This window comes from Varanus komodoensis, unplaced genomic scaffold (assembly GCF_004798865.1).
Source record: "Varanus komodoensis strain SLA01 unplaced genomic scaffold, ASM479886v1 scaffold19, whole genome shotgun sequence".
Taxonomy (NCBI): Eukaryota; Metazoa; Chordata; class Lepidosauria; order Squamata; family Varanidae; genus Varanus; species Varanus komodoensis.
In genome coordinates, this window is record NW_025335550.1 from 9,467,105 (window position 1) to 9,492,844 (window position 25,740).

The 25,740-nt window shown below is 48.0% G+C and overlaps 1 protein-coding gene across 1 annotated transcript in view; it reads left to right on the plus strand.

Annotated features, from left to right (window-relative positions):
• Nucleotides 1-271: 271 nt before the first annotated feature.
• CRISPLD2 (cysteine rich secretory protein LCCL domain containing 2) overlaps nucleotides 272-25,740 on the plus strand; it is a 39,322-nt gene continuing 13,853 nt past the window's right edge. The window contains exons 1-8 of the mRNA XM_044427958.1: nucleotides 272-429; nucleotides 10,222-10,530; nucleotides 18,388-18,506; nucleotides 20,706-20,838; nucleotides 20,981-21,096; nucleotides 22,337-22,437; nucleotides 23,627-23,782; nucleotides 24,847-24,907. Of these exons, the coding sequence (XP_044283893.1) occupies nucleotides 10,282-10,530; nucleotides 18,388-18,506; nucleotides 20,706-20,838; nucleotides 20,981-21,096; nucleotides 22,337-22,437; nucleotides 23,627-23,782; nucleotides 24,847-24,907 (935 nt within the window). The 5' untranslated portion in view covers nucleotides 272-429; nucleotides 10,222-10,281. The remainder of the gene's footprint in view (nucleotides 430-10,221; nucleotides 10,531-18,387; nucleotides 18,507-20,705; nucleotides 20,839-20,980; nucleotides 21,097-22,336; nucleotides 22,438-23,626; nucleotides 23,783-24,846; nucleotides 24,908-25,740) is intronic.

Consider the following 25,740-nt stretch of genomic DNA (forward strand, 5'->3'; position numbering starts at 1 on the left):
ATCAGGGGATGCTGGGACTTTTTACTCAACGCCACTAAGATACTGGTTCGGATCAACGATCCTTCTCCTGCAGACATTCTGCAGAATGTAATAAATGGCTCAGGAAATGCTTTTTCCAAAAAAAATGTAAAAAGCCCTTTACAAATGGGGGAAGAGGATCCTTGCATCTACTTATATCTGCTCCAAAGGGGTGGGAAGGCAGAGGTGGGGTGGAGAGGGGAGGAGAGAGGATGCTATAAATGGAACAGGCGAAGCTGTTCGGCAGTAGTTGCTCTGAACCCCTGGGAGAAAGGGAGAGAAAACAGAGGAACCTCGCTGCTTCCGCTGCTCTTTCCCCAACTTTTGATATTTAATACAGCCTTTTCTCTTCACTAGCAGCAGGACTCAAAGAACTAAAGAAGGAAGAGGGCTCTTTCATCCTTGCCAAAGGTAAATACGACTTTCTTTCTTCTGCTGGGTGGTACTTGGATGGGTTCCCACATGCTCTGCGAAAACAGTGGTTTTCTGTTTTATCTCTGGAGAATCAAGAGGGATTCGCATTTCCCCCTGAAACGAGAGTGCCACTCTGAATCCTCAGAGATCAGTTGACTTCTTTTAGGGTCTTTTCCCCCTTTGGTTCTTTTTCTTTCTGGGTGAACCAGCAATAGCACCAGGAAAGGTAGAATTCTCAGGGTTTTAAAGTGCACACTGAGTTTTCTCTTCTTTTTAGTGTGTGTATAGCTGGCTATTTGCTACACTTGTTTTCTAAATAAGAAAACCTGCCTGTTTAGGTGTGTGCTTTCAATGGGGACACTCGTCCACCTCGAGGGTGTCAGTCCTATATAGACTGAAAATGTGGGATGGATTAGGCAAACACTAGAACGAGAATTTGAACGAAGGTCAAAGGCAAACCTTCTGCTTTGCTCGGTGGGACAGGATAAAAGATCGATCCGGGTGGAAGTGGAATCCATTCTTCCCCACATCCCATGCACTGACCTTTTCTGATCACTACATGATCATATCCAATCAGGCGGCAATCCTATGCATGTTTAGACAGGAAAAGGACCATGCAAATGGGATTGTTCTTGTCCAAATTTGCACTGGATGTCGTTCTAATTTCCCACTGGCTTTACACTGTGCTTGATTTGAGAAAGTAGCAGCCTGCTGCCTTTGTTTCCTGCCACTGCACCACTTTACCCTCCAAAACCTGCCCCTCCATGTATTCACCCATGGGTCTGATTCCTCCTCCATTCCTGGAGAGTCGCCAGCCATCCATTCCACCTTTTTCCAGGCAGCTTGTATCCATTCAATTCCTTCTGGAAATATCGGTTGTGCAGGCTATTTTCACCCAACCTGATGCCCACCAGAAGTTTTGTAGGATAACTTCCAACTTTCCTGAGCATTGAACATACTGACTGGGGCTGATGGGAGCTGAAGTCCAAAATATTTGAGGGAAGCAAGGTTGGAGAAGGTGGATGCGTGTGATGGGCAGAAGAAGGAGGTTGCTTTTGACCTGTTTGACCTTGGCTCATCCACAGTGTCCCTCCCGTGAACATGAACAAAGGCTCAACTTGCAGTTCAACATACTCAGTATTCCTGTTTTAAGGGAAAGAGAGAAATAACACTGATAATGAGGGCTTGTTGAGGGGAGGCTGTAAAGATTATTTGTGCAAATTAAAAGGGAAGCAAACTGATATGAAATGTGCAAGGAATGCTCGGTTGCAAATAAACTCTGGTAGCTTTGCTACACTTTCTATTTTCTGTTCACAGTTGTAGATGGAGTTTTTGGATTACATCAGGACTTTGCTTTGCAACTTTGCTTCTGTTTTTAAACAGCATGTTGGGCAAGGTGTTTTGTTCTGGGTTTGGGTTTTTTGAGAGCAAAGAAAGCATGGTATTATTTAAAGGACGAAAGCACTTATTCCCACTTCTTGTATTTGTATTATGCTGCTTTGCCACAGTGCCATCAATGGGTCATGCAGTGAAAAAGCAGGAAAAGAATTGCTCTCGCCTCTCAGTTCTGCAGCAAACTTGAAAATAGATACAACAGATAAACCATTTCATACAGAAAAGCTCTTTGTCTTTGATAACATTGTATTTACTTGCCTAAATACTGAATGAAATTTTAAAAGATTGGTGCTTGAGTGACATAAAAAGTCTGTGTAAAAGCAAGAAAGGACAGCTGTGTTGTTCTTTCAGTGTTCCCCAGGCTTGGCTCCTCCATCACCCATTGGTCATGAAGGCTGAGGCTGCTGGGAGTTGTAGTTCACAACATCTGGAGGATCCCAGTTCAACTGAGTGCGTCCTACGCTCAATTTCAGTCCCTCTGTCACTTACCCCATTTTATTAATCCACATGCCTTCTTTCCATTGAGAAAGATGCCTTAATTTGCAAGGCTGAGTCTGCAGTCCTGAAGACTGAGCTGAATTCAGTTGGGCTTCTATGGAGCATCCTTCTGACCTGTAGGATTGGCCTCGTGCTCTGTTCAAGGGGATTTACTCCTAAGTAAATGGGCACAGCACTGCAGGTTTCATTACAGGGGGTTCAAATATCCTTGGCAGTCAGAATGTGTCTAATGCCACAAGGCAGTGTGGGAACATGTTGTTCAAGTCTTTCAACAGTGCAAAGGCTAAATGCAAAAGTGAAAATAATACGCTTACGTTAGCTCTTCGGAGAATCATCATGGTGGATGTTTAAGAATCAGAAGGGGGAGTGTGCATGAGAGAGAGAAGATGAAGGGATGAATAAGCGTCTACTGTGAGCCTTTAGTGAACAATGCACTATTGTTTGAACGGATTATTAGATCCTGCAGACTGATGAGCGTGGAACAAATCGGTGTGTTGAGGCGAGAATTCAGGTGTGAGGTGCGCCATCAACCTTATCTAGAAGCTGCACCTTGAATGCCTGACCTGAATGGGAATCTTAGAGACCTTAGAGGCATTTAGAGGGACACACACCTGGCCTAAACAGGTAGCCATAAGACAAGTTCTTGCAACCCTCTTTGTGTGGCTGAATCTATCCAGGAGCCAAACCTTGCTGGAAATCTAGATGCCCAAAGAGAAATAACTTTTCCTTGCCCTGATAAATACCGAAACACTGCTCCGAGCTTAGCTCCCGGTTGTAAATGCACGGAGCTGCAGCCATTCCCAGTCTTTATTTCCCTGGAGGCCAGAGGAGCATGGAATTGCGATGCTCCCAAGCTCTTCTCCATATGTAATGGGCATGTTGCCATCATCTCCACTGCTGCTGAGCAAGGAATTGCCGGTGCTGAGGGAGAAGAGCCAGCCTCCGGAGGGCTTGATGCCAGCAACCTCCACACCCGGCTTCGTCGTTACGCAATCGTGCTGTTGCTTCAGACCGGGTGCTGCTTCTTCTTGTAATCAGCACCAACTGGGTCTTGCGAACTGGTGCCAGAGTGACATGGTGGGAAAAGCAGGGGAGGGACTCCTTGGTGGTGTCCCATTGCCCCGTCTTCCCCTTGGTGCCTTCTTTCCCAAATCCGAGTGAGCGAGCGTCGGCTTCCGAGCACAGAAAGGGTTCCCCTTGCGTTCCACGCCTCCCTGATGACTTTTCCACACGACGTTTCTGCCGACTCATGGATTTCTGATTCATCCCAGATGGTGATTCAGCATGTGTGGCACAAGCCCGGCGGACTCGAAAAGAGGTCACTCTGCTCAGCTTCCTCCCCCTCTTAGCTCCCAACAGGGCCTGCCTGGCTTGAGCATCCAGGCTGTCTGGAGTTTCAAGCATGGCTGGGTGGGAAAAGGCTTGGAGAAGACGCTCCTTCCAGGGAGTGGGCCCACTTTTGCTTCAGCTCCTTGGCCGAGGGTCATTTCCTTGCCCTCTTGCTCTGCACCGACTCTCACGGCAGTTCCAAAGGGCAGCATAGACAGTGCAGAAAAGGAGCTTGTTCTGCTCACCCAGACTGCACAGACGGTGCCGTGTACTTCGAGCATAGAAAGGACCTGTGGCACAGACTCACTGGACAGACAGACCGACAGACAAACTGCCCCACCAATTTGCACACAGTAATTTACATATACTACAGTCTCTCTCTAAATCTCTCTCTCTCTGTGTGTCTTTAAAATGCTCTCTCTCCTAAGTACAACCCTATTTGTAAAAAGTGGCACATGGTCAAAGGAGAGGAAGGGATTAGATTTCAGGAGAGGAAAAACTGAGACTGAAAGGTTTGCAGTGGAGAGGGAACAGGAAGTGAAGCCTATTGAAGACAAAATCCAGCTTACCTAGGGGGCAAATGCAGGTTCCTGTCCCTTAGCAGGATTTCAGCAAGTGCCCCTGGGCAGGAGGATGTGGGGCAGAGGGACTCCCAGAGATATGGAGAACAATCCAGGCCTCCAGCCCTGGCTGGTCACTCCTGGACATCGCTTCTGCCAGGTGGCTTTTCCTCAGCTGCTCAGCCAGGGGAAGGGATGAGTGAGACGTGGCATCAGAGGGTTGTTCAAAAGCCTTCTGTGGACCCTGCTGAAGTCTGTCTTCTGGCAGAATCCTGTGTCCTGTTTTACAGAGAGCAGTCCTCTCCTGGAAGGGCAGCCAGGAGACCATTCTCTGATCCAAGATGTCCTCTGGTTGAGGGATTGTCCTGCCCAGTTCCAGCGGAGGGAGAAAGGATAATAAGATCTGTTGCCCACTCACAGCCAGACACCTGGAGCACAATGCTGCAGCGGAAGCCAGCGTTTCGGGCGCAGGGTTGTGGAGAGGGCAGGGGTGACTGCTTTGTGTGGTGAAGTGGACAGACCCAGGCTCCTGCTGTGTCCTAATCATCCCGTGTCTCAAGGCATCCTGGACGTTTTCTGAAGAATGGAAAAAATGTTCGCGGAGAGAACTCAGCGTCTGTTCTTTTTTCGCAAGACAGAGGGCAGCGGCCAAGTCCTCAGCAGGAAGTAAATGCCAGACAGTGGGGTTAGTTTAAGCAACATAAAGAGCAGGCGGTTGGATTCTTCATGCAGGGATGGAATAAGAAGGTACTAAAGCATTTGTTCATGTGAGCTCATGTCCAGATGAGAAAGACAGTGCATGGAAGGAACTTGAGTGTTGATGCAGGACTGAAAGGTTTGAGGAATGAGAACAGGCTGTTTAGACCATTTTCCAGCAAGTGTAAACACTCCTAGATTGCGAAGTCCCAGATTAGTTGTACATGGTGGGGATCGGTTGGAAGGGTTGTCCTGCTGAGGGATGTGATAACAAGCCTGGCTCCTAGCACATTTGGGCAGGTGTTAGTCCAATCAGGACCCGGTGGAAGGGGTTCTGGATTAGATGCCATCCAGGAGGGGCTGTGTCCCTCACTTTGGCCTTGGCTGCTGAGCATGGGGATGGATGTGAATGCTTAGCGATTTGGCCATTCTCTGGTTGGACCAAGAGCTTCAGTGCCCCACGTCAGGAGTCAGTGTGGAGACTGGGTCCCCCAGATTCTGGACCCGAGGTGATCTTTGCGATGCTGTCAAGGGCCACCCAGCAACCTTAGTTTGATCCTCCAACCCTTTGGACTTCAGAGTCTGCCAAAGAATGCGAGATTGGCTGTCAAATCGGCACTTGCTTGGCCGGCAAGCACCTCCTTTCATCTAGACCATGCTGTGGCTGAAAACATCTGCTTTTGGCCATGGCCAGTGACAGGATCCTGGACGACAGCAGGGAAACGAACCTTGTGGACTTTCTGGCCGGTGCACGTGTTTACATCTTTCTTCCACTGACTTTAATCAGTCTGGTTGCAACGACTTCCTTCGTGCATCTTGCAAATTACTGACACAGGGAATGGTGGCACATGAATGGCTCACAAGTGGAGCGGGAAGGGTCCCGCAAGCTTTATTCAAGAAGCCGGTTTGACACCTTCTCTTTGCCATCTGGTGTCTACTCAAAATCAGTCCACCTGGGGGCTGTCCTCCTGTGGAGTGCAGCCTCTCAGAAGTGGTTTTGGAGGGAGGGCAGCTCCATCCGGGGAGCTGCTATTTACATTTCCCACAATGACACTGACCTGGTGGCATTCTGGGGCATTGTGGGTAATTAACATGGTGCCCTCTGCCCTTGGGCAATGGACAGATTAGCGTGGAGAATCATTTCAGCCTCCGTGTTGAATAGATTTTGGGCCAGGAGGTCAAAGGATTGTGCCTGTGGAGAGTGAGGTCACACCCCCAAAGCGGAAAGACGCACACACTACAAACACAAGTGTGGCAACTCACCCAAATGCAGGATATTCCCATGTCATTCTTACTCCATTGCAATCAGCTTTTTTCTTGAAATCAAAAGCCTCCATTTCAGGGTGACTTTTTGAGACTAGATCACAGATTGTTTGTGTTTTTGAAGCACCATTGATGACAATGCAGGCTTCTGGAAGCCTCAGCCCAACGTTGTGATCCCCCGCAAGATTTCACCTGCCACATTGCATGTAATGTTTTGTCTGAAAAAAACTTCCACTGCAACCCATAGAAGCTTTAGCGAGGGGGGAAAGACTCATTTGCAGTGTAGGAGAAATGCTGCCATGCAACCACAAAAGCGTGTGTGCTACGAATGGAGGCTTTTTGAAAGCTAGATGTGATGTGTGTGTGAATGGGTTAAGAGTATAGGACTGGGACTCAAGAGATTTGGGTTGCAGTCCCCACACAGCCTTGGGTGATTTGGGGTCAGACACAGACGCTCAGCTCAACCTACCTCCCAGGATTCTTGTTCTGAGGATAAGATTGAAAAGGGGACGAGAATGATGTAAGCTGCCATGAGTTCCTTGGAAGGAAAAGAGGCAGGATAAAAATATAATAAAATAAATGGTGCTGGTATTCGCAGCTATAGGTTAACACTGATAAATAACTTTCAAAACGGCACAGATTCAGCGCTGAAAGGGGTGGGGGGCAGAGAGATGTGGAGGGGACAAAGCAGAGGAGAAAGGTGGTAAAAACTGGTTGTAACTAATGCCTTACAAACTGCTCCCAACAATATGAGTAAAAATGCCAGTAGGCTTGTGTATACCTTGCTTGCCAGTGCAGGGAAACAGAGCCCCTTCCCCCTGTAACCCGTCGTTCAAATAGTTTGGCCAGAGAGGGATAAATCACAGTGGGACAACCAGAGAGGGAGTCGTGCCATGCCGGACAGCCAGACATTATAGCTGAATGCGCCAGGTGTGAATTGACCCCAAGAGAATTGGCCGAGTGTCTTGCCTGCATCTTCTCTGTCCTCAGCTTGCTGGCATAAAGCACCCGATTTGATGGCTCCTCTCCGACTCTCTGTGCTGACAGACATTACATTGGATCTCTCAGTAACTTTACTCTTTCCCGGGGGGTGGGGGGGAGCAGCTGGAGCAGCCTGGCCCACGGGTTGGGGAGTCAAGAGCAAGTGGGTAGGGCCGACTAGGGAACGCTTCTATTAACTGCCTGCTTCTGCTCACTGTCCCTGTAAAGCCGGCCACATCGGCGCATGGCTCAGGCTAAAAGGCTGCTTTGTGGGGGCCTACAGAAGAGCATCTATTTATATCCCCCTTGGAGGATCCTCTGAAAGTGGGGATTGTTCCGCTCAAATGGGTCAGACTGTCTACGAAAGTGGCAGCTTGAGGTTAGCCACACCAAGCCGGCCCCTTGCCCGGAGGGTGGTTCCCAGGCGATGGGGAGGGGAACAGAGTGGGTATGAAAGCAAGGCCGGCGGCGGAGGCGGGCACAGCTGCCGCTGCAGAGAGAAAGAGGTTAAGGCAATATTTGTCCTGGGAGCTCTGAAGTCATCCAGCAGGCTGGAAATGGGTGCCTCCTTTGGGGGAGGAAGAGCCGCCTGAGTGTTCCTCTTGGGCCAACGGCTGCGGAGCGGATGAATGAAGGCGATGCTTCAGTCCGCCACGTTCAGCTTAGAAAGCAGGGGGCCCTCCAAGGGGACTTCTGCCGGGGAAGAAAATCGGTCTGCTTTCCTTTCCTTTTTTCTCACACCCTCACTTTCTGCTAGCCTTTCTGCAGAAAGGGGCTTCCCAGAAAAGAAAATGTTTTATCCTTTTAGACATATAATCCTCGTCCCTTTGTGAGCCAGTTTAAAAACTGTGAGAATAAAAATTGGAATCCCTGTATTTCCATTGCAAATGTTCTTAGACTCCTACCAACTGCAACAAATGAAGAACCGTATAATCACAGCATCTGCTTTATCGTTTGATGTGAGTAGGCACGATTTAGACCTTAGATTTGGACCTGGAAAGCTGCAATCTGTACAAGGGGTAAAGCAGAATGATCCAGTAAACAAGCAAATATCATGTGTTTTAGTTTTTAGAAAGTAGCGTAGATGGAGATTCTCTGTTAACATGTGGAACGAGTGGGCACCATCTTTCTATTGAAAGAATTGGCTTATGTGTTTCTTGGCCAGTTTTCTCTTTGGTGAACTGCCCTGACTGGACAGAGGCTGGGACCCCCAAGGCATGCCCAGTTTTAATGTCTTAAAAAGGAGTCCTTTGTAGGAGAGATCTTCTCCTGCCTTGTCTAGGCTGCAAAGTTGGAGCTCCTCGTTCTGGAGTTGGTCCCAGGTTCCTCCCTGTGTACCTCTTTTCTTGGGTGTATAAATAGCCATGGGAGAGAGGACTCCTGATGCATCTTTTGCAGACGGATCTTTCTATTGCTCTGATATTTCTGGAGATGCTTTGTGGAAACAGCCTCGGCTTTGGGAAGCTGGCAGAAGACTCTGCTTCTGTTTTCTGCCAGGGAGAAATAGCTCGCAGCTCATAGCTCAGGACTGACCTCTGCGACTCAGCTCTTTGGGAATGTTGGCCCTCCCTTTTGATGAGGACGGGTTGGCCCTCCCTTGCTGGCCCTTGCTTTCTGCTTCCATGACGGAACTTGGCAGCCTCTCTTCTCCTGTCTGGCTCTGCCTGGAAGCCAGGTTGGGCTGTGAGTCGGGGTCATTTCAGGGCTTAAGAACAGGATAACAATCAGTCTTCTCGCTTTGTGGTGAGCCCCAGCGTGGTTCCAGACAAACGGTTCTGAGCCTTACCGATCCAAAGACACCGTGCGGCTATTCTGCCTTTTCTTTTTGAAGGGAATTTTTTTGGGAGGGAAGCAGAGGAGAAAGCTGTGGGAAGACAGTTGAAAACATAGGATAATGATGATTATTGCATTGCTCGTACAGGCTGTCTCTCCCCCCCCCCACCCTTTGTATGTCAACACAAAGTGGCTTATTTATTTATGATATGTATATGCCATCCTATAGCCCAAGGGCTCTCTGAGTGGCTTACAAAAAGAACCATATGCAACCAGCATAAAACCCATAAAGCAAGAATTAAAACAATAAAGTCAGCTGAGCAAAAATAAACCCAACATAATTGATAAGACAGGAAAACATAATAAACAAGCAGCGAAGAATAGTGGAATAAAACCTGAGAAACGAATGAAAACAAGTGTTGGATAAAAAAGTCCCAACCGGACAATGAAGACTTAGTTGCAAAGGTGCCAAGTGCACTTCCTTTAGGGGAGTGATCCATAAATGGGGCCACGATGGAGAATGCCCTTCTCCCAGCCATTTCCCCCAAGCTTCATCAGGGGGTGGCTCACAGAGAAGGGCCTCCACAGATGACCCGGCCAGCCTTCATTCCCCTCTGCTGCTGGAATAGGCCTCTCTCAAGGGAATTTGCCCCCAGGCTGAACAAAGGCCAACACTGCAGGGATAGAAGGTCTGAAAATGTCACCTGCTAGCCCACAGAACCTCCCACAGCAGAGCTCTGTCCATGGCTGCCACCCGTCAGGGCCAGAGCATGGGACCACCAGTCCAGGGGCCAACCAGTTGTGGCCTGTTCCTCCCCACACACTTTTCCCCCACTACATTCCCCCTTTCCTGCAACTTCCAGCAGGATTTGCACGTGGTACATCCTTGATCTTTTTGAAGGTTGTTTTTCAGTGCGCCCCCAGGACTGTGAATAACCACACCATTTTTAATGCTTGTGTTCCTGTGCAGTTGTGAAGGTGTGCTTGTAGTTACTGGACCTTTGAGCAGCTATGGGTTCAAAGACTCTACAGCCTCCTCAGCTGTCAATCACACCCTGAACACAGGAGGGTCAGACCCTCTCTGATGTCAGAGGGTGCCATATGGTTGGTTCCTTGCCCATAGGATTCTTCTCCAATTATTTTTGCCAATAGAACCTTCCAAAATGCAGTGTCATCCTGAGTTTCCTATTTCATTTAGCAGAGAATAATGGATCCCATTTTAGGCACCAAAGGGCGTGCTCAAACTAGGCGTTAGGAAAACTAAATTTCCCCAATTCTTTCTCCTGTATTCCAGATCTGCAGAAAAGACCCCAAGAGGCTCTTTCGAAAAAGTGACTTTTCCCCAGAGCAGCAAATGGCAAGGAGTCTTCCTTTACGGCAAGCCTTTGTACCACTGGGACTGCTGTTCCTAGTCCATGGAGTCCATTGCTTTCTCTTGCCCAATGCAACCCAATGGGAAAACATCCTCAGCAAATATCACGACGAGCAACCACACTCAAGGTCAAGAAGAGCCATTTCCCATTCTGACAAAGAAGAGATCCTGATGCTACACAATAAGCTGAGAAGCCAGGTCTACCCTTCAGCATCCAACATGGAGTACATGGTGAGTCCAGAATGCAGAGCAGAGCTGTTTGATTGGAGCTCCTTAAAGCTCTAGTTTGGTGGGGCAAGTTGTCATCCTCAGGTGTGTGGGAGTTTGTGTGTGTGATTCAAGACTGTGGGGAGGCATCACAACACACACCAGGGGATGGGTTGGTTTGTTTTTGTGTCTTACACCATTGCAAACTAATTGTAAAATGGAAGAAGAAGATGGGATGTTCTGAGATTGGAAACACGTGGACCAAACTGGATATTTGGTGTGATTATGATGGGGAAATAATTGGCTGTATGGCTTTCTGTGAGACTTGAGTTTCTAAGTTTCCGTATATGGATATGGATATACATTAACATATTAAGTTTATGCAGATTTATGTCCTAGGACCCTGAGGGTTGAATCTTTCAAGTGCTGGCAGTTTACAGGAAAGTAAATTCTACTCAACAATGGTGTTTTCCATTTCCAATGGTTAACAATTCCTGTTTGAAGGGTCAGCCTGATTAATTCTTTCCTTCTGAGTGTGTTTGGGGAATTCATTCCAAAACAGTTGGGGTATTCTTTTATTCTGTTATAACAAAATGAGAATGGAGAAGTAGGGGAATGAATGCTCCACCAATAATTTATCATTTAAATCAGTAATTTAAATGGGCAGGGAAAGGAAACTCACTAATGCAGGGCCAGTTAATCAGTGATCTTTCAGCCACATTCAGCAAGAAGTAGTAAAATGGGTGGATCTTGCCAGCTGGAAGCTTTTAATTTAATTGTACAGATTTATTTGTAAGTTGAAAAGTTTCCAGGGTGGAGAACAATTAAATATTGCCCACAGCTAAGCTTCAGTAGTGAAGTGGAACATTAACAAGGGGGAGAGAGAGAGAAATATTAAAATTAGAGCTAATTGAAAGCAAGCAAACACAGTGGCAGCCACAAAAAGGCCTGGGCAAATAAAAAGTTTGTCACCTAGTTGAGCTAAGGAAAGACCACGACAGATGACCATCTCTGAGCAAGGTATTCCAGAGATGCGGTGCCAACACTGAAAAAGCCCTGCCATAAGTAGTTCAAGAAATAGTTGCTGATTGAAACCCTCAATTACACCTTGCCCGTTCATGAGAGGATGCTGAGCCCTTGTAGCAAACTGCATGGTGGGGTCTGAAGAAATTATGCAAACAAATGGAAGAAGACCCTAAGCTAAAGCAGGATCTAGTATGCAAAGGCTCTGGATCTTTGCTCATGTCTTCTAGTTGTCGGACAATCTAAACTCCTTTGTCGGGCTAGAGAAAACACTGGAATTCAACCATTTGCCAATGATGTTGTACAGACCCCCTAAATATGTGAGGGAACAAAAAGTGCCATTTCACAGGAAAGGTGTAGATGAAGCCAATGCCCTGATTTCCCTTTTGAGGGACGGCACGGGGCTGCAGTTTTGGGTGGTGTCCAAGTGGCAATCGGGATGTCCAGCTTGGTCCTTAGACACGGCCCTGAGACTGACCTCCTTTTCAGGCCAGCTGCCTGAAACACATTCCAGCACAAGGAGTTGTTCTGTCAAGTGGTTTCCTGAAGAAATTCAGCTTGGATTGCAGTTCCTTGAGTCATGTCAGCTGGGAAGGAGTTCTTACTAGGTCAGGTCAACTCAGGGCTACCTACTTGCAGAGATGAATTATTCACCAAAGAGCTCTTGTCAGAAAAAAACGATTCCCAGGGTTCTAGCGCAGGCTCGTGTGGCCAAGGCGTGGAAGCCAGGGTAGGGCTCTGCAGAGGGCAGGAGTGGGCCTCTATCTTGCTTCTGAATTCCTCTCACTCTCTTCGAGGTGGGAAGGAGGAAAGCTATGTGGTCTGAAGACCCTCTGCAGTGTGGTGGCTGCAATCGGCATCCTTTGGCTGTGGAGATCTTTTAAATCTGTTCCATTTCTGTTTTGCGGATTGTCAAGTGACTTTTGTTTCATCATCTACTCATTGATAGAATCAGATTATTTTCTTTAGCAATGTAGAAGGGTTTTGTTCTACCTGTAGAAGGGCACATTAGTGCTAATGCACACCTGAGCAACACTTGTAGTAATCCCCCTAAATTTGTTTGTTTGGGGGTTTTTAAAAGAAAGATGCACAAGTCTGCAAAATCCACATGACTCAGAAAAAGCTGGCCAGCAGCAGAAGCTGCCTGAACCCAATCTGCATGCATTGCAGATTTCTCCAACATCTCTGATTCCAGATGGTGGACCAGATGCTGCCCCTGAGGGTTCCACATCTGGCCCAGAAACTTGACCTATTGTTTTTTCTGGACCACGAGTGTCTTCCTCTCCATTAAACCAAGCTGTGCTTTACAACCAAGAGCAATGTTGCAGAGGGACTTACTCATGATTAAGCATGCAAAGAAAGGAACTGTGACTTGTCCTTGTTGGTGGAGGAACATCCGAGATGGTACTGCCATCCTTTGTTCCTGCCCACTTTGCTTTGTCCCTGAGACTTTTCCCAAATTGGAATTCAGTCCCTGAGCAGGAAAATACATTAACCCACACAATGCTGGAGTGTCTCAGATGGAGAGTCCCTGGCTGAAACCTTGCTGTGCCATGAAGTTCACTAGATGAACTTGGACCTGTCTTTATTTCTCAGTCCAACCATCTTCAAGGGATTGTTGTGTGAATAAGATGAGAGTTCAGGACGACAGCTGTGTTGGTTGTCCTGTGTTCCTTTCAGGAAGAGTAAGGAAATATTGTCAACACTATTTTAAATATGCCACACTTCCTGATAGAGGGTGCAAGTGTAACAAGCAGAAGGTCTCATGTAGTAATTCTGTTTTCCTTCATGGATTTCCCATGGAAAGAAATAATGTGGAAGAGTGGAATATGCTGGAATTTGCATAAAATTCCATGAATGAGGCAGGGGTATAAGTATGTTAAAAACTCCCATAGCATTAACAGTATTTAAAAAAAAAAAAGTCACAACCAACTTGCATACGTACCTGTTCATTCTGGTGAGGATTTCCATGCTCCCTTGAAGTCCAGCTCTTCCAAATTGTGGTTGTCTCCAAGGAAGACAATTGTCTCACTGACTGCTTGCTGCCTCTTCCATTACCTCGTTTGAATATTAAAACTTTCCAAACAGTGAGATTAAATTTTCCTTGTGGGAAATTTAAGGTTTTTCCAACATTGTGAAATGGAATAGAGAAACCACATCAGTAAATTCTGGGAAGCAGTTAACAGACTCACATGCTGATGTAAGTTTAGCCAGCATAGCCTAAGGGATACAGCCTGGAACTTGGCCATGGGAAGAGTTTTCTTGAATGTTAGTAGCAAAGCTCTGTGTGGACTGGATTCTTCACCCCACCCTGGTTTCTCCAGGGGATTTGCCACTAGGTGATTAAGACCCATCCCTCAGTGGTCACTTGAAATGGGTTGTGCAAACTGAGGACTTTTTGTGGATTTTGCAGAGGTGGTGGGTGGGATCCTGCAACCAAATGCTGCCAAGTACTCTCATTTCCTCACAGGAACACTTCTGCTCAGAGCTTCAGCCAGTCATGCCTTCCTGCAGCAAGTCTTACACACAAACACCCTCACCCTGGTTTTCCAGTTTTTTCCCCAACTGGCCGCCAACATGCCCTGGCTACTAGATCTGAGTCTTAATGGGCTCTTTTATGGGCTTCATGTGTCTGTCTGTGTCTACTTCTGTCTCAAGATAGAAAGTGGCCCTAGCTAAATATTTTGGCTACGGATATGCTGGCACTGTCCACCCAAGTTGGCTATTAGGAGAAACGATGCCTGTGCATGCTTTATATACCACCTTTCTGTATCCTCACAGTTGTTGATGAGCATCACTTAAAACAATAAAAATGCCTGCAAATCAGATTTACAGCTGAGCAGATGAAGGGCTGAACTGGGCAGAGCTGGTCCAAGATGAAGGAGGTGAGGCTGTCCCTCCCAGCCTCATGCACAAGCAGCTAGATTTTATTTTAACATGGGCAGCTCTTCCAAACACACCTGAAGGCAGCTCCAGGAGCAAAAGGCAGACCACATGACCCTCCAACTCTTTGCTGCTGCCTCCTGCCATCTGCCGCCCGAAGCGAGTGTCTCACTCTGCCTTGTGGTAGGGCCAGGCCTGGAACTGTAACCTTTGCCCCCATTGCAGTCCTGGGCAGAATCCAGACAACTGCAATTCTGTGTACACAGTTCCCTTGGAATAATCCTCTTTGGACAGAGCAGGACCCGCTTCAGTCTAAATATACCATCCTGTACAAGAGAAGATGCCCAAATAGCAGCAGATTATAACTTACAGCATTTAGTGTCAGTATTGAACAGGGAGAGTCTGCAGGCCTTTAGACAGTGTCTGAGCGGCTATCCAATAAACTGGACTCCTCAGTCTGAGGTTGAGATGGCATTTGGACCTGGAAGCAAAATTCTGCTCTCCAGTCACTCCTGGACAACTTGTGTGGAATTCTCTGAAGTTCAGAAAGCAACACTGGGGAGGGGGAAAAGGGGGTATTTGGTGGGAAGAGCGGGAGCCTGGAGTAGCCAGGATGTGGGCTGTTCTGCAGCTACTCCAGCAGCTGTAACATCTACTCCAGAGAGGAATGACATCTAAAAAGCCAGCCTACAGAAAATGCAGGGTACAAGGATGGAGTGGTGAACATCACCGCCATCACTTTTCCTGCCCTGCATTGCAAGACTAGAAGCCTCCAAGTTGGGAAGCTTCTGGGCTTTCCCATAGGATCCTGCCCCAAGCCTGGTGGAGGCATGTCGGCTTTTTAGAATGACAGAACAGGATCCAAGATCTGGGAAGCCGCCTCACAATGGGTCACTGCTATAAAGGTGGCGGGCTGGAAGCAGGGTGTGGCAACCCAGGGAAACATGGAGGGTTGGTTGAGGGTCTCAGGCGGAACTATTTTGGCCTCTGTGCCTGCAGTTCTGCACCCCTGAGCTAAATATTTTTGGCTGAGTCTTGTGTTTCCCTCCTGCCCTTGAATTGCAGGTAGGAAAAATGACTGAGCTATGAGCAGTTTCCCCATTCCAAGAAAAGTGGAGAGCAGAATTGTTACTTACACACACCCTTAAAAATTAGGCAATGAGGAGGAAAATTCTCTCTCTGCCTATCTATATAAATAATCTGCAGCTTTCCTGTCTTTCACTATTTGTCATCCTGGTGACATCCATGAAAGAACGTACAAGCCTTTTCTGAGAAAGAACTTATAAGCCTTTTATTTTAAGATCTAAATTTATGTGGAAATCCCATGGCTTTTAGTGGAACATATGCCTGATTTAGGGAGAGTTTTCCACAGGCCAGTAAATAATGAATTAACGTTGTTTCCACAGAAGGCCAAAAAGGAGAGTGTGGCAACAGTGGCGAGAAGGTAGATCTGTTCAGGGAGAGCCCCTCTGTGGTTCCCCTGCTCACAAGTCCTCCAAAATCCAGTGCTGACATGTGCACACCCAGCATTCGGATAGGGAAAAGTTCAATGTTCAGGTGGGACCACCTTTAAGATGGGATAAACGAGATACCGAAATGGACAGAGCTGTCTTGTCTGCATGGCCCCCTTTGCAAATCCATTTTGTATCACAGCTTCGGTGGAGATCGGGCAAACAAAGCTGCTTTTCCAGATGCGAGGCAGGAACGGCCGTGGTGTTTCTTGGAAAGTAAACAGAACCCTGAGCAAGGAAGCCAAACGTATTTTCCTTGGCCTTCGGGGGCTGCAGCTCAGCCATGCAGCATCAAACTCTGCAAGTCCATGCCTATTTACTTGTCTAGCAAGGTGACTTCTTCCCCACTGGCTCTGTCGATGTTCATGTCTCATGCACATGCATGTGCTTTCCCCCTCTTCTTTTTCTCAGAGCTGTGGGGCACAAAAAAGAGCCTCACAGAGCAAGCAGAAAACGCCAACGGGAAAGGGCTGGTCTCCTGGGACCAACTTATAATCTGCCTTTCATCGCGTCATATTTACCTAATAGGGCCTGGAAATCATAACACAGGCTTCTGGTATACAGATGTCTCTTTGGAAGTCCTTTTGTTTTTCAACGTGTGGTGCATGCCCCCCTCTGTGGAACTTTGGTGTCTCTTTAAACCGTTGCAACAGAACCTTCGCAAGATTTTGAAAAAGATTATTTTCTGCATGCCCCTTTGCAAATGGGTCCAACTCAAGCTGGTGCTAAAGGAAGTCGGTTGTGAGAACATGTCTTTGTGGGACATTTCTCCCCCTACTTCCCTTTGCTCCAGGCATGCCTTGGATATGGAAAGTCACCATGCCTGAGTGTGGATGTACTGAAATGACCTGAACTCTGTGGAAGGTTGCCAGACGCCCAGCAGCTAGCTTGCTCTGGCAAAGGCCCGGCTTAAAGTAAAAGTCTCAGGCATACATGCTGCCTGGCTAGCTCCATTGCCATATTTCTGCACAGATTAAACACCCCTGTTGCATTAGAGTGACAGTTAAAGCAAACGCCATGTCACCTCCTGGTGGTGCCCTGGTCCTGGGATTTCCTAGCAGAGAGTTTAGTTTGCCAGGCCCTGAGGGTCCCCGAGAAAAGCAAGTTTTCCTCACCTGATGAGCTGATGCCATCTTGCCCTTGGGAAGTGCACCAAGAGCAACCGTCTCCCCCATTCCCAATGGGGGCTGTTGCCGCTGAGCCCCACTGGCCCATGTGCCTTGGCTGGCAGCAACTGTGCCATTTGGACACCAGCTGGGAGAACCTTTGCCCACTGCGGGCACATGTCTGCTCCAGATGCTGTTTATCTCCACATCTGTCTTTGGCTGTGGAGGTTCACTGATGCCATGAATTGATGGGACTCCCAGGTGAGCCAAGTGGGTGGATTAAAATGGTGGCCACACAGAACAGCTTCCCACAGAACTTGGCAGTGGACCTCTGAGGTGCATCTCACAGTCCTTTCCTTTCTGGGGGACTTACTCCTGCAGGAAGTGCTAGGCTGTGTCCTGGGTTCGGATCATGGAGAGTTGGAGGCTTACAGCTGTGTCCAGGATTAATGGGCAATGTACTCCACAGCCGGGGTTTTAGTAGGCCAGATGTGAATGGTGTTCATTATTTGTGATATTCCCAGCTAGAAAATAAAATAGCCCCAGACCACTTTGCAACCCAGGGACATGAACTTCTGGTCTATGTTTTCATTATACAACAGTAGTCAATACAAGGGAATGCCACAAAACCGAAGCACGTTCCGTGTTGCTTAGGAACGCAGGAGGAAAAGTTGTACTCAGCAACTCGCAACATAGAAGTCTGGATTGTTTGATCATCACCAGCAAGAGAAGATGGGAGATCTTAACTGAAAGCAATCTTACTGTTGCAGGATCAGACAAGATGAGAGGGCTCCTATGCCAATATTTTTAGCTATAATACATCTCAGATGTATTCACATCTCAGAGTGAACTGCCCCTTGGATGAAACACCCAGGCATCTTTTCTTTTTCAAAAGACTGTTTGCAAATAGGCACTGATAAAAGGTTGGACGTGCATGTCTTTCCAGAGGGTATTTCGTTCTCTCCCTCTCGTTTTTCACAAAGCACTCCTTTGTATCCTCACTACATGATCCCAGCCAATCAGGGATCACATTGTGAGCCAAAAGGCACCAGAGCACTCCAAAGCCAGCCCTTGCAAGCATCTGCTTCACAGAGCCTGAATTTTTCTTTAGCTCAGGACCTGGGATTCATCGCTTGTGGAAATAACCTCTCCCCACCAATGTCAAAGGATGCCCAATGGGGAAAGTGCATTATGAACACATCATTCGGACTGGAATGCAAGGATGCCATATAAGAATTCTTTCTAGACCACAGCTGGGATTTGCTCTGATATTGAGTTGGGGATGGAGCTTCCTTATGGCAATACTGCTGCTATTACAGACTTACTGATTTATTGCCTTCTCCTCTTTTTCCATGTAGAGGTGGGATGATGAGTTGGAGAGAACTGCAGAGTCTTGGGCCCATCAGTGCATCTGGGATCATGGACCAGCCACCCTTCTCATGTCTATTGGACAGAACCTGGGGGTCCACTGGGGAAGGTAAGGCGTGGGGCAGCTACATGGCCTGAGCTGCGCTTGCGGGGACGGGGTACATTTTCTGGAAGAGCCAATGTTGAGGGAAGATCTCACTCTGAAGCAAAGCATTGCAAATCTCTTGAGAAGATAAGAAAGTACATCAAAAGTGTCTCTCCAAGCTGGGGGACTGGATATTGGCAAATGGGGTTCATTGAAAACAACAGTGCATGTCAGGCTAAAAATCCCTGTTTTTTATCTATATCTATATTCACACACACACACACTGGTAGCATCCCAGCTAGCGATGATGGCCTAGGAAAAGGATTTGCAGATTCTTCCAGATAACTTGTGGCAGATCAGCCTAACAAAGAATAGCATTTAAACACCATGGACTTGTGTTCTGGTCAAAAGGCCCGGAGAATTCCCAGTCCACACTGCAGGGCCCTGGAAGGGGCTATCACGGGCATGCCTCCCCCCCACCACCCCATCTGTTTAGAATGAAAAGAAGATTGCTTCTTCCCGCTGCTTGGATTTCCTGTGCAAGGAAACCCGAAGATCCACAGGTTAGCAGTCGCTGCGGCAACTACCAGGAGATGATGCAAACATTTGCAGGCACACCCGCCTCTGCGGAGCGAGGCAGGCGCTAGGGGCACGCTCTTCTGGAAGCTGCAGAAGTTCATATTTGGCTCCTGAACACTATGTTCAGACTTGAGCGCTCTCTAATCCTCTCCATATATTTCCTGCTCCTTCTGTGCTCTCCCCCACTCCCTACCACACACCACACAAAGTGAGGTGCTTTATGTCTGACCCCTGTGATGAGTGCATATGTGGATTAAGGAGGAGAGCACTTTGCCTCATCCTAACATTGTGGGCTGGGGAAGAAATGGCACTTGTTTATCCAGCTGGGTGTTTTTGCCAGCTTCTTGCAGAAAGAACTGGCTACTGTCGCTCCTTAAACGAAATCTGGGCTCCGCTCCAGTACACATTTTCGATCCAGGGTTTATATCTCCCACATCACAACACCTGTAGGCTGGCTGGAAAAAAGAGGGCCCCTGAGTTTGTGCAGAGAGCTCACTGTCCCAAGTATGGATAAATAAGTACAGGGATTCCAAAACACTTGTAATTAGGGGTGAGGTGAGAGTCCAAAGTGAGAAGAAAGAACTTTTGGGGAAAGGTCCCCCTTGAGGCTTCATCCTCTGCCAAACCTGGAATCCCAAATCTTGGAGTGAATTCACAACAATAAAAAGGTAACTTGGATTTTCCATGCACATAAGGCTAACCTTTTGGGTCTCCTGTACAGGAGACAATACAGGAATTTGGCGCTTGGATTCTCCAGATTCGGTGCCCTGCACCAGTTCTGTGCATTTGAATGACTGTCCTCTTCTTGCATTTCTTGTTGTTGATTCAGCTCAGTTCCTCCAGTTCAGGTCATTGTAGCAAGAGTGGCGGAGTGCTATGCATCTCTGCCATCCCACCTCTGCAGATTAGGACCCTTGTTCAGTCTGACCACTGTTTGACAAAGCTTCTCCTCATTGCTTCTGATGAGAAAAAGCTGGGGCCCAAACCAGTCTGAATGTTGCGTTCTTTAACTCGGAGTTGTTTCTCACAGATCCCAAGGGGTTCCTGGTTATGAGAGCTGTGTCCCACCTTTGGGGACACATGACTGCTAAGCTGCGGGGAAACAATGGCAGAAGAGGACAATGTCCCCCATGTTCTGCTTGGAGGCTTCTCAGAGGCTTCTGGTTCCTCTTCTGGGAACAGACAGCTACATTATATGGACCTTTGGTCTGATCCTCTGTTCTTCTGTTGTGTTTGGTTGGCTTTACAAACACTCCAAGAAGCCTTCTTCTCACTGGGACCTGTTCCAGAGTTGATATCTTCTGTTGTGGTGTAGACCCCTCATGACCTTCCCAAAGCCAGCGCCCCCAGGGAGCTTCCCACAACAGAGATATCTACATTGAGCCATCTTTTTCTTCCCATCTATATGTCTTCTGTAGGTCTTTTGGAAAGGTCTTCCTTGCCCAGACAAGATGAAGCTATCCCAAAATACTCCTCATAACAACAAGGATGGCTCATAGAGAATCAAAGGGAGCAGGGAAACTGGGGGCAGTGGTGGGTCATGCCATGGCCCCCCCAATCAGGAGGCCCTGGGGCCTTGACCCCGTGAGTCCCGATTCCATCATGCTGCTGGCGCACTGTTGAGCATGCCTCTGTTTCCACCAGGTATCGTTCTCCGGCTTTCCACGTCCAGTCTTGGTACGATGAAGTGAAAGATTATACCTATCCATATGCCCATGAGTGCAACCCCTGGTGTCCGGACAGATGCTCAGGACCGATGTGCACCCATTACACCCAGGTAAGGGAAAGGCACACTAGAGTTTTGGGGTGGGTCTTGGAGCAGACTCCCAACCGGCGTGTCTGATGGGGGCAGCTGTGAGAAGATGGCGCACAGGCAAGGGTGGTCACCATTAACTTATGAACCTTTGTGCCCTTTCCAGATTGTCTGGGCCACAACGAACAAAGTTGGCTGTGCTGTGCACACGTGTCCACGGATGGACGTGTGGGGTGAGGTCTGGGAGAATGCCGTCTACTTGGTCTGCAACTATTCTCCCAAGTAAGGATCAGCACTGCACATAGTCAGAGCATCCATTTTCTTTCATCGGGGCTGGGAAATCATTTTGTCTTGGGCGGTTTTCCTTTTTACTCCAGGTCAGAGGTGGGCCATGGGCTTATCTAGCAATTTCAGAAATTGTCTCGGGCACTGCCACAAAATGTCTGCCATCTGAGATATGGCAGAGGACAAGTGAGTGCAAAGCAGAGGTGGGGTCTGAGCCCCAACCAGTGGAATGATTCCTTTGAACCCACAGTTTTTGCTTTGCCTACTTCATAGCAAACCGAGCTGGTGCTAAGAAAAGGGATCGTGCAAAAAAAGTTGGAGGAGGAAGGCAACTTTTTGGAAGTGCCAAGAAAGTTGCTTGGGGTGCTACAACTTCTGTCCTTGCTCTAACGGATTAGGAATTCCAAAGCTGTGACAAATTATGGGATGGAGGGTGGATGGAAAAGAGGAAGTTAATTGTAGCCTTCCCAGTTGAAAAATTTGCATGGTTCTCTGAAAAAAAATGCCTTCAAGACGCTGAAATCCAGAGTCGAAAATTCTCTAACTGTAACTCTGTTTGGCTCAAAATGGCAGCTTCTCCTACATGGGAATGTTTTGGCCAGATTTTGATTGGTTCAAGGCAAACACAGGCTTCTTCTCTGTCCTGGAGATGAAGTGGGTGCCGAGTGAGGTTTGCCCATTAAGGATGAGTGCTGATCATGTAGAAATCCCCAAATCCTCTGGATGCTATCCTTCACAGCTAGTAATTTTTGCTCTCCTGGAAATTTCTCTGGAAACTCTCCAGGATGGGAAATGGAACATGTTGCTGAGAGGGAAAGATCTTGCTATTGCAACTGGGGCCACCTGACTGGCTTCTGCAGACAGAAATGAGGGCGTTCTTGAGTAATGGTTTTGCAGATTTGTTTTGAAGGCGGCAAGGCAAAAATCAGTCAGGACATGAGGGATATGAAAAGGAAATGAATGTCCTTGGCTTCATTTCTTTCTCTGTGCCAAGTGATTGCTGGAGTGCTGTGGAACTACCTGTCTGTGGCACAGGGATCTCTTCCTGTATTTAGTGTCATCCATCGAAGTGGAACCGGGAGAGGAAAGTCCAGTTTCTCAGCACTCTGCAGTGTGCAGAGGCCTGGGAAGGGTCACAGGGCTTGGGGCAGTCCAGGGAAACAGCCGTCTGTGTGTTATGTGTCAGGACAATGTCTGAGAGCGAGAAAATAAGGACAGTATTTTTGCACTTTCCCAGAGGCAACTGGATTGGAGAAGCCCCGTATAAAAATGGCAGACCTTGCTCGGAATGCGCACCCAGCTACGGAGGGGGATGCCAGAATAACCTCTGTTATAAAGGTAGGCAATCAGGTGGTTGAGAACATTGGCCCAGTCCTTGTTGATGAGCAGAAGGGACCCGTAAAGCCCCCGACTATCCCAACGGAAGAATCCAGGCTGTTTCGAGGGATCGCCCTTCCAAGAAGCTGTTAGACCCCTAATTGCAGCAGGGGTGGAGTATGGGACCCAACGGCCACAAAGGATCCTGGTTTGGAAGTCGGGGCTGTATTTATTGATTTTTATTTATTTATATTGCGATTTATATCCTGCCTTTTCCCTACAAAGGGCTCAAGGCAGCTTACATCATTCTCCCCCTCCATCTTATCCCCACAACAACAACCCTGTGAGGTAGGCTGGGCTGAGAGGCTGTGACTGGCCCAAAGTCACCCAGGTGGCTCCATGGCTGAGCGGGGACCAGAACCCGGATCGCCTGAGTCCCAGTCCCATGCTTTTAACCACTACACCACACTGCCTCTCACTTGCATGCATGCACAACAGCAGTTGGGACTGTGGCCATGTTCCCCCACTGCACCAAGGAAAGACACTTCCGTACTTTGCCCTCTGGGAGGAGGTCAGGCTTCCTTCCCCAGGCCAGGGCCCTGCAGATCACAGCTCCCAGCACTCCTCAGCCATGCTGGCAGAGGCTGATAGGAGATGATGTCCAAGGTAGCTCAAGAGCAGTGGGGCAAAAGTGCAGACAGCAGTGTGTGTGTGTGTGTGTGTGTGTGTGTGTGTGTGTGTGTGTGTGTAGGGGGTGCATTTCTGCAGCATTGAATCATATGCAATTTATAGCTACTGGCCTTGCTTGCTAAATTAAACCTCCGTGTTCACCGGCCAGGTATTCCCGAGCAGAGGATGTCTGGTGCAAAGAACAAAGGAGGCATTGCCCAGAGTCCTCTTCGCAGCTTCTAGGGGCATCTCGCTGGCAGCTGTCAGAAATCAGATGCTCCACTGGGTAGACCTCAGCCTGATTCAGCACGCTCCTGCTTATATTTTTGCATGTTTGCCTCCGAGAACCCAAGCTGAGGAGTGCCCACTTGGCGCCCTATTTACTTTGCATCTTCAGCTTTCGAGTAGAAGTGAACTTTTGTGCTGTGAGCAAATCTCCTTAAACAAATCAACCTGCCCCCGCTTGCCCCTTGGACCACTGACCTGAAATATGAACGCGGCGGCGCTTTTTGGTAACCTTTGGATTCTTCTTTTTTAAAAGATGACCATTACACGCAAAAGCCCGAGACACCAGAGATGAACGAGGTGGAGATTCCTCAAGTGATTGAGGACCAGCAGGTGTGGGTGCAGGAGAAGGTCCAGCCTCAGCCCACCAAGCGCGTGAAGGAGAAAAAGCCACCCATGGTCGCTTACATGAGTAAGAAGGCTTTCTTTTGCTTTTGGATGTGCACGGGGAATCTTTAACACCGGGAGCTGATGGCTTGTGTTATTGGTGGTACCGAGGCGATAGGGCCAGTTGTAATCAACGTTTTTATTCAAACGTCATTTTAACTGTTAATAGTATTTATTTATTTTATTCTTTGGCCAGGGCGACCTATGTTATACTGTTAATTTATATTATTTTAATTGAAGTTCTTTATGTTGTGAGCCGCCCCGAGGCTTCGGCGAATGGGGCGGCATAGAAATTTTCTAAATAAATAAATAAAAATAAATAAATCAGGTGGCTGGTAACCTTTGCCCCGAAATTGTCGATAGGCAGAAGGGACCCATCAAGGCCCTGACTATCCCAACTGAAGAATCCAGGCTGTTTCGAGGGATCGCTCTTCTAAGAAGCAGTTAGACTCCTAATTGCAGCAGGGGTACAAGCTCCACTCAAATATTTGCCGGTGGTTAGACAGGGAGGGGGCAGAAATGGGTGGGTTGGAGTATGACTGCAGCACAGTGCCAGGGACCGAGCTGGAAGGAGGTGTCTTGCTGGGTGAAAAGTTCTGCTAGCAGGTCATGCAGAGAAGGTCCTTCACCTACATAGGGAACTGAAGAACCCTGTTAGCCCACCCAGCTCAGGCGTGGAAAACATCATCCGGGTCTTCCTGGGATCCCAAACAAGCCCTGCAGAGGTCCCCAAATCATTCACTGGCTTCTTGGCCTTTGCACTTCCCCCTCTTCTATTAAAATGGTCAAAATCCTTCCTTCAGGACTGAGTTTTGAACTAAAATAATCTGGTGTGTTTGGCCCCAGTCCTCTAGGCTTAGACTCAGCCCATTCAAGACCAAGCTGGGGCCAACAGGACTTGTAGTCAAAGTCACGGAGAAGGCGCACTGCATGAATTTCGGACCTGACACGAATGTGGGCTATCTCAGCTTTGAATGTGGAGGGGGAAGAACAGTCCTTCAAAGTTGCTTGACCTGATGCTTCTGGGTGATCTTGTGAATATGCTACAAAGCAGTGACTTTTCCTCCTTTCATTTTCTCATTCTTCTAGCGCAAACAATCAGGTGTGACACCAAAATGAGGGACAAATGCAAAGGATCGACATGTAACAGGTAGCGATTTTTCCTCCTCCCTGCATCCTTTCCTCCCTCCAGTGCTTCAACCTCTTGCTGCCAAAACAGAGGCCTCAACTTCAGCCATCTTTAAAGACATTTTCAAAGGCAAAATGGGCTGAACGACACAAATCCAAGCATGTCTTTCAGGCCCCTTTGTGCAAACGATGCAGCCAAGTTTCTCTGCAGTCCGGGAAGGAAGAGCTCATTTGCTCTGTGCTGGAACGGATGAGAGCCCGTGATAACCCAGGGTTTTCCAGGGGCCCAGCGGCACTTGGCTCAGGGTTGGCACTGCCCTCTCAGCATCCTGCCCCGGCACTGTTGACTTGTCTCAGCTGGACCATCCGTGGCCTCCACCCAGCCCGTGTGTGATGCTTTTCACTGAAGCACAGTGCAGTTTATCACTCTGTGGGACTGGGGGAGAAAGAGAAACAAGCCAAACCCAAAGCAAATACTGGCCAGGATCTTAAAGAGAGGGCTGTTTTAAAACGTGAAGATGAGGCAGTGTTTTTATTTTCTTCAATTTGCATCACTGTGTCGCTTCCTGCCCTCTTTCAAACTGTGGTTAGCAAGTCCTCCCCACACCTGTTTTTCTTCCTTTTTTTGCAATCTAATGTCATGGTTCTCCAGCCTTTTTCTACCTTCACAGAACATTTCCCACATCAGCCAGTTGGCTGAGAATCCTTCTGTATACTATCAAGAACAACTGTCCCCAACCTAGACCTTTCCAGACCTCCTGGACTACACAGTCCAGACCTCTTGGACTGTCATTTCCACCAGCCTTGCTTTAGTAAGGTTGCTATATCTTTGATCTTAAATCTATGCCCTGGAGA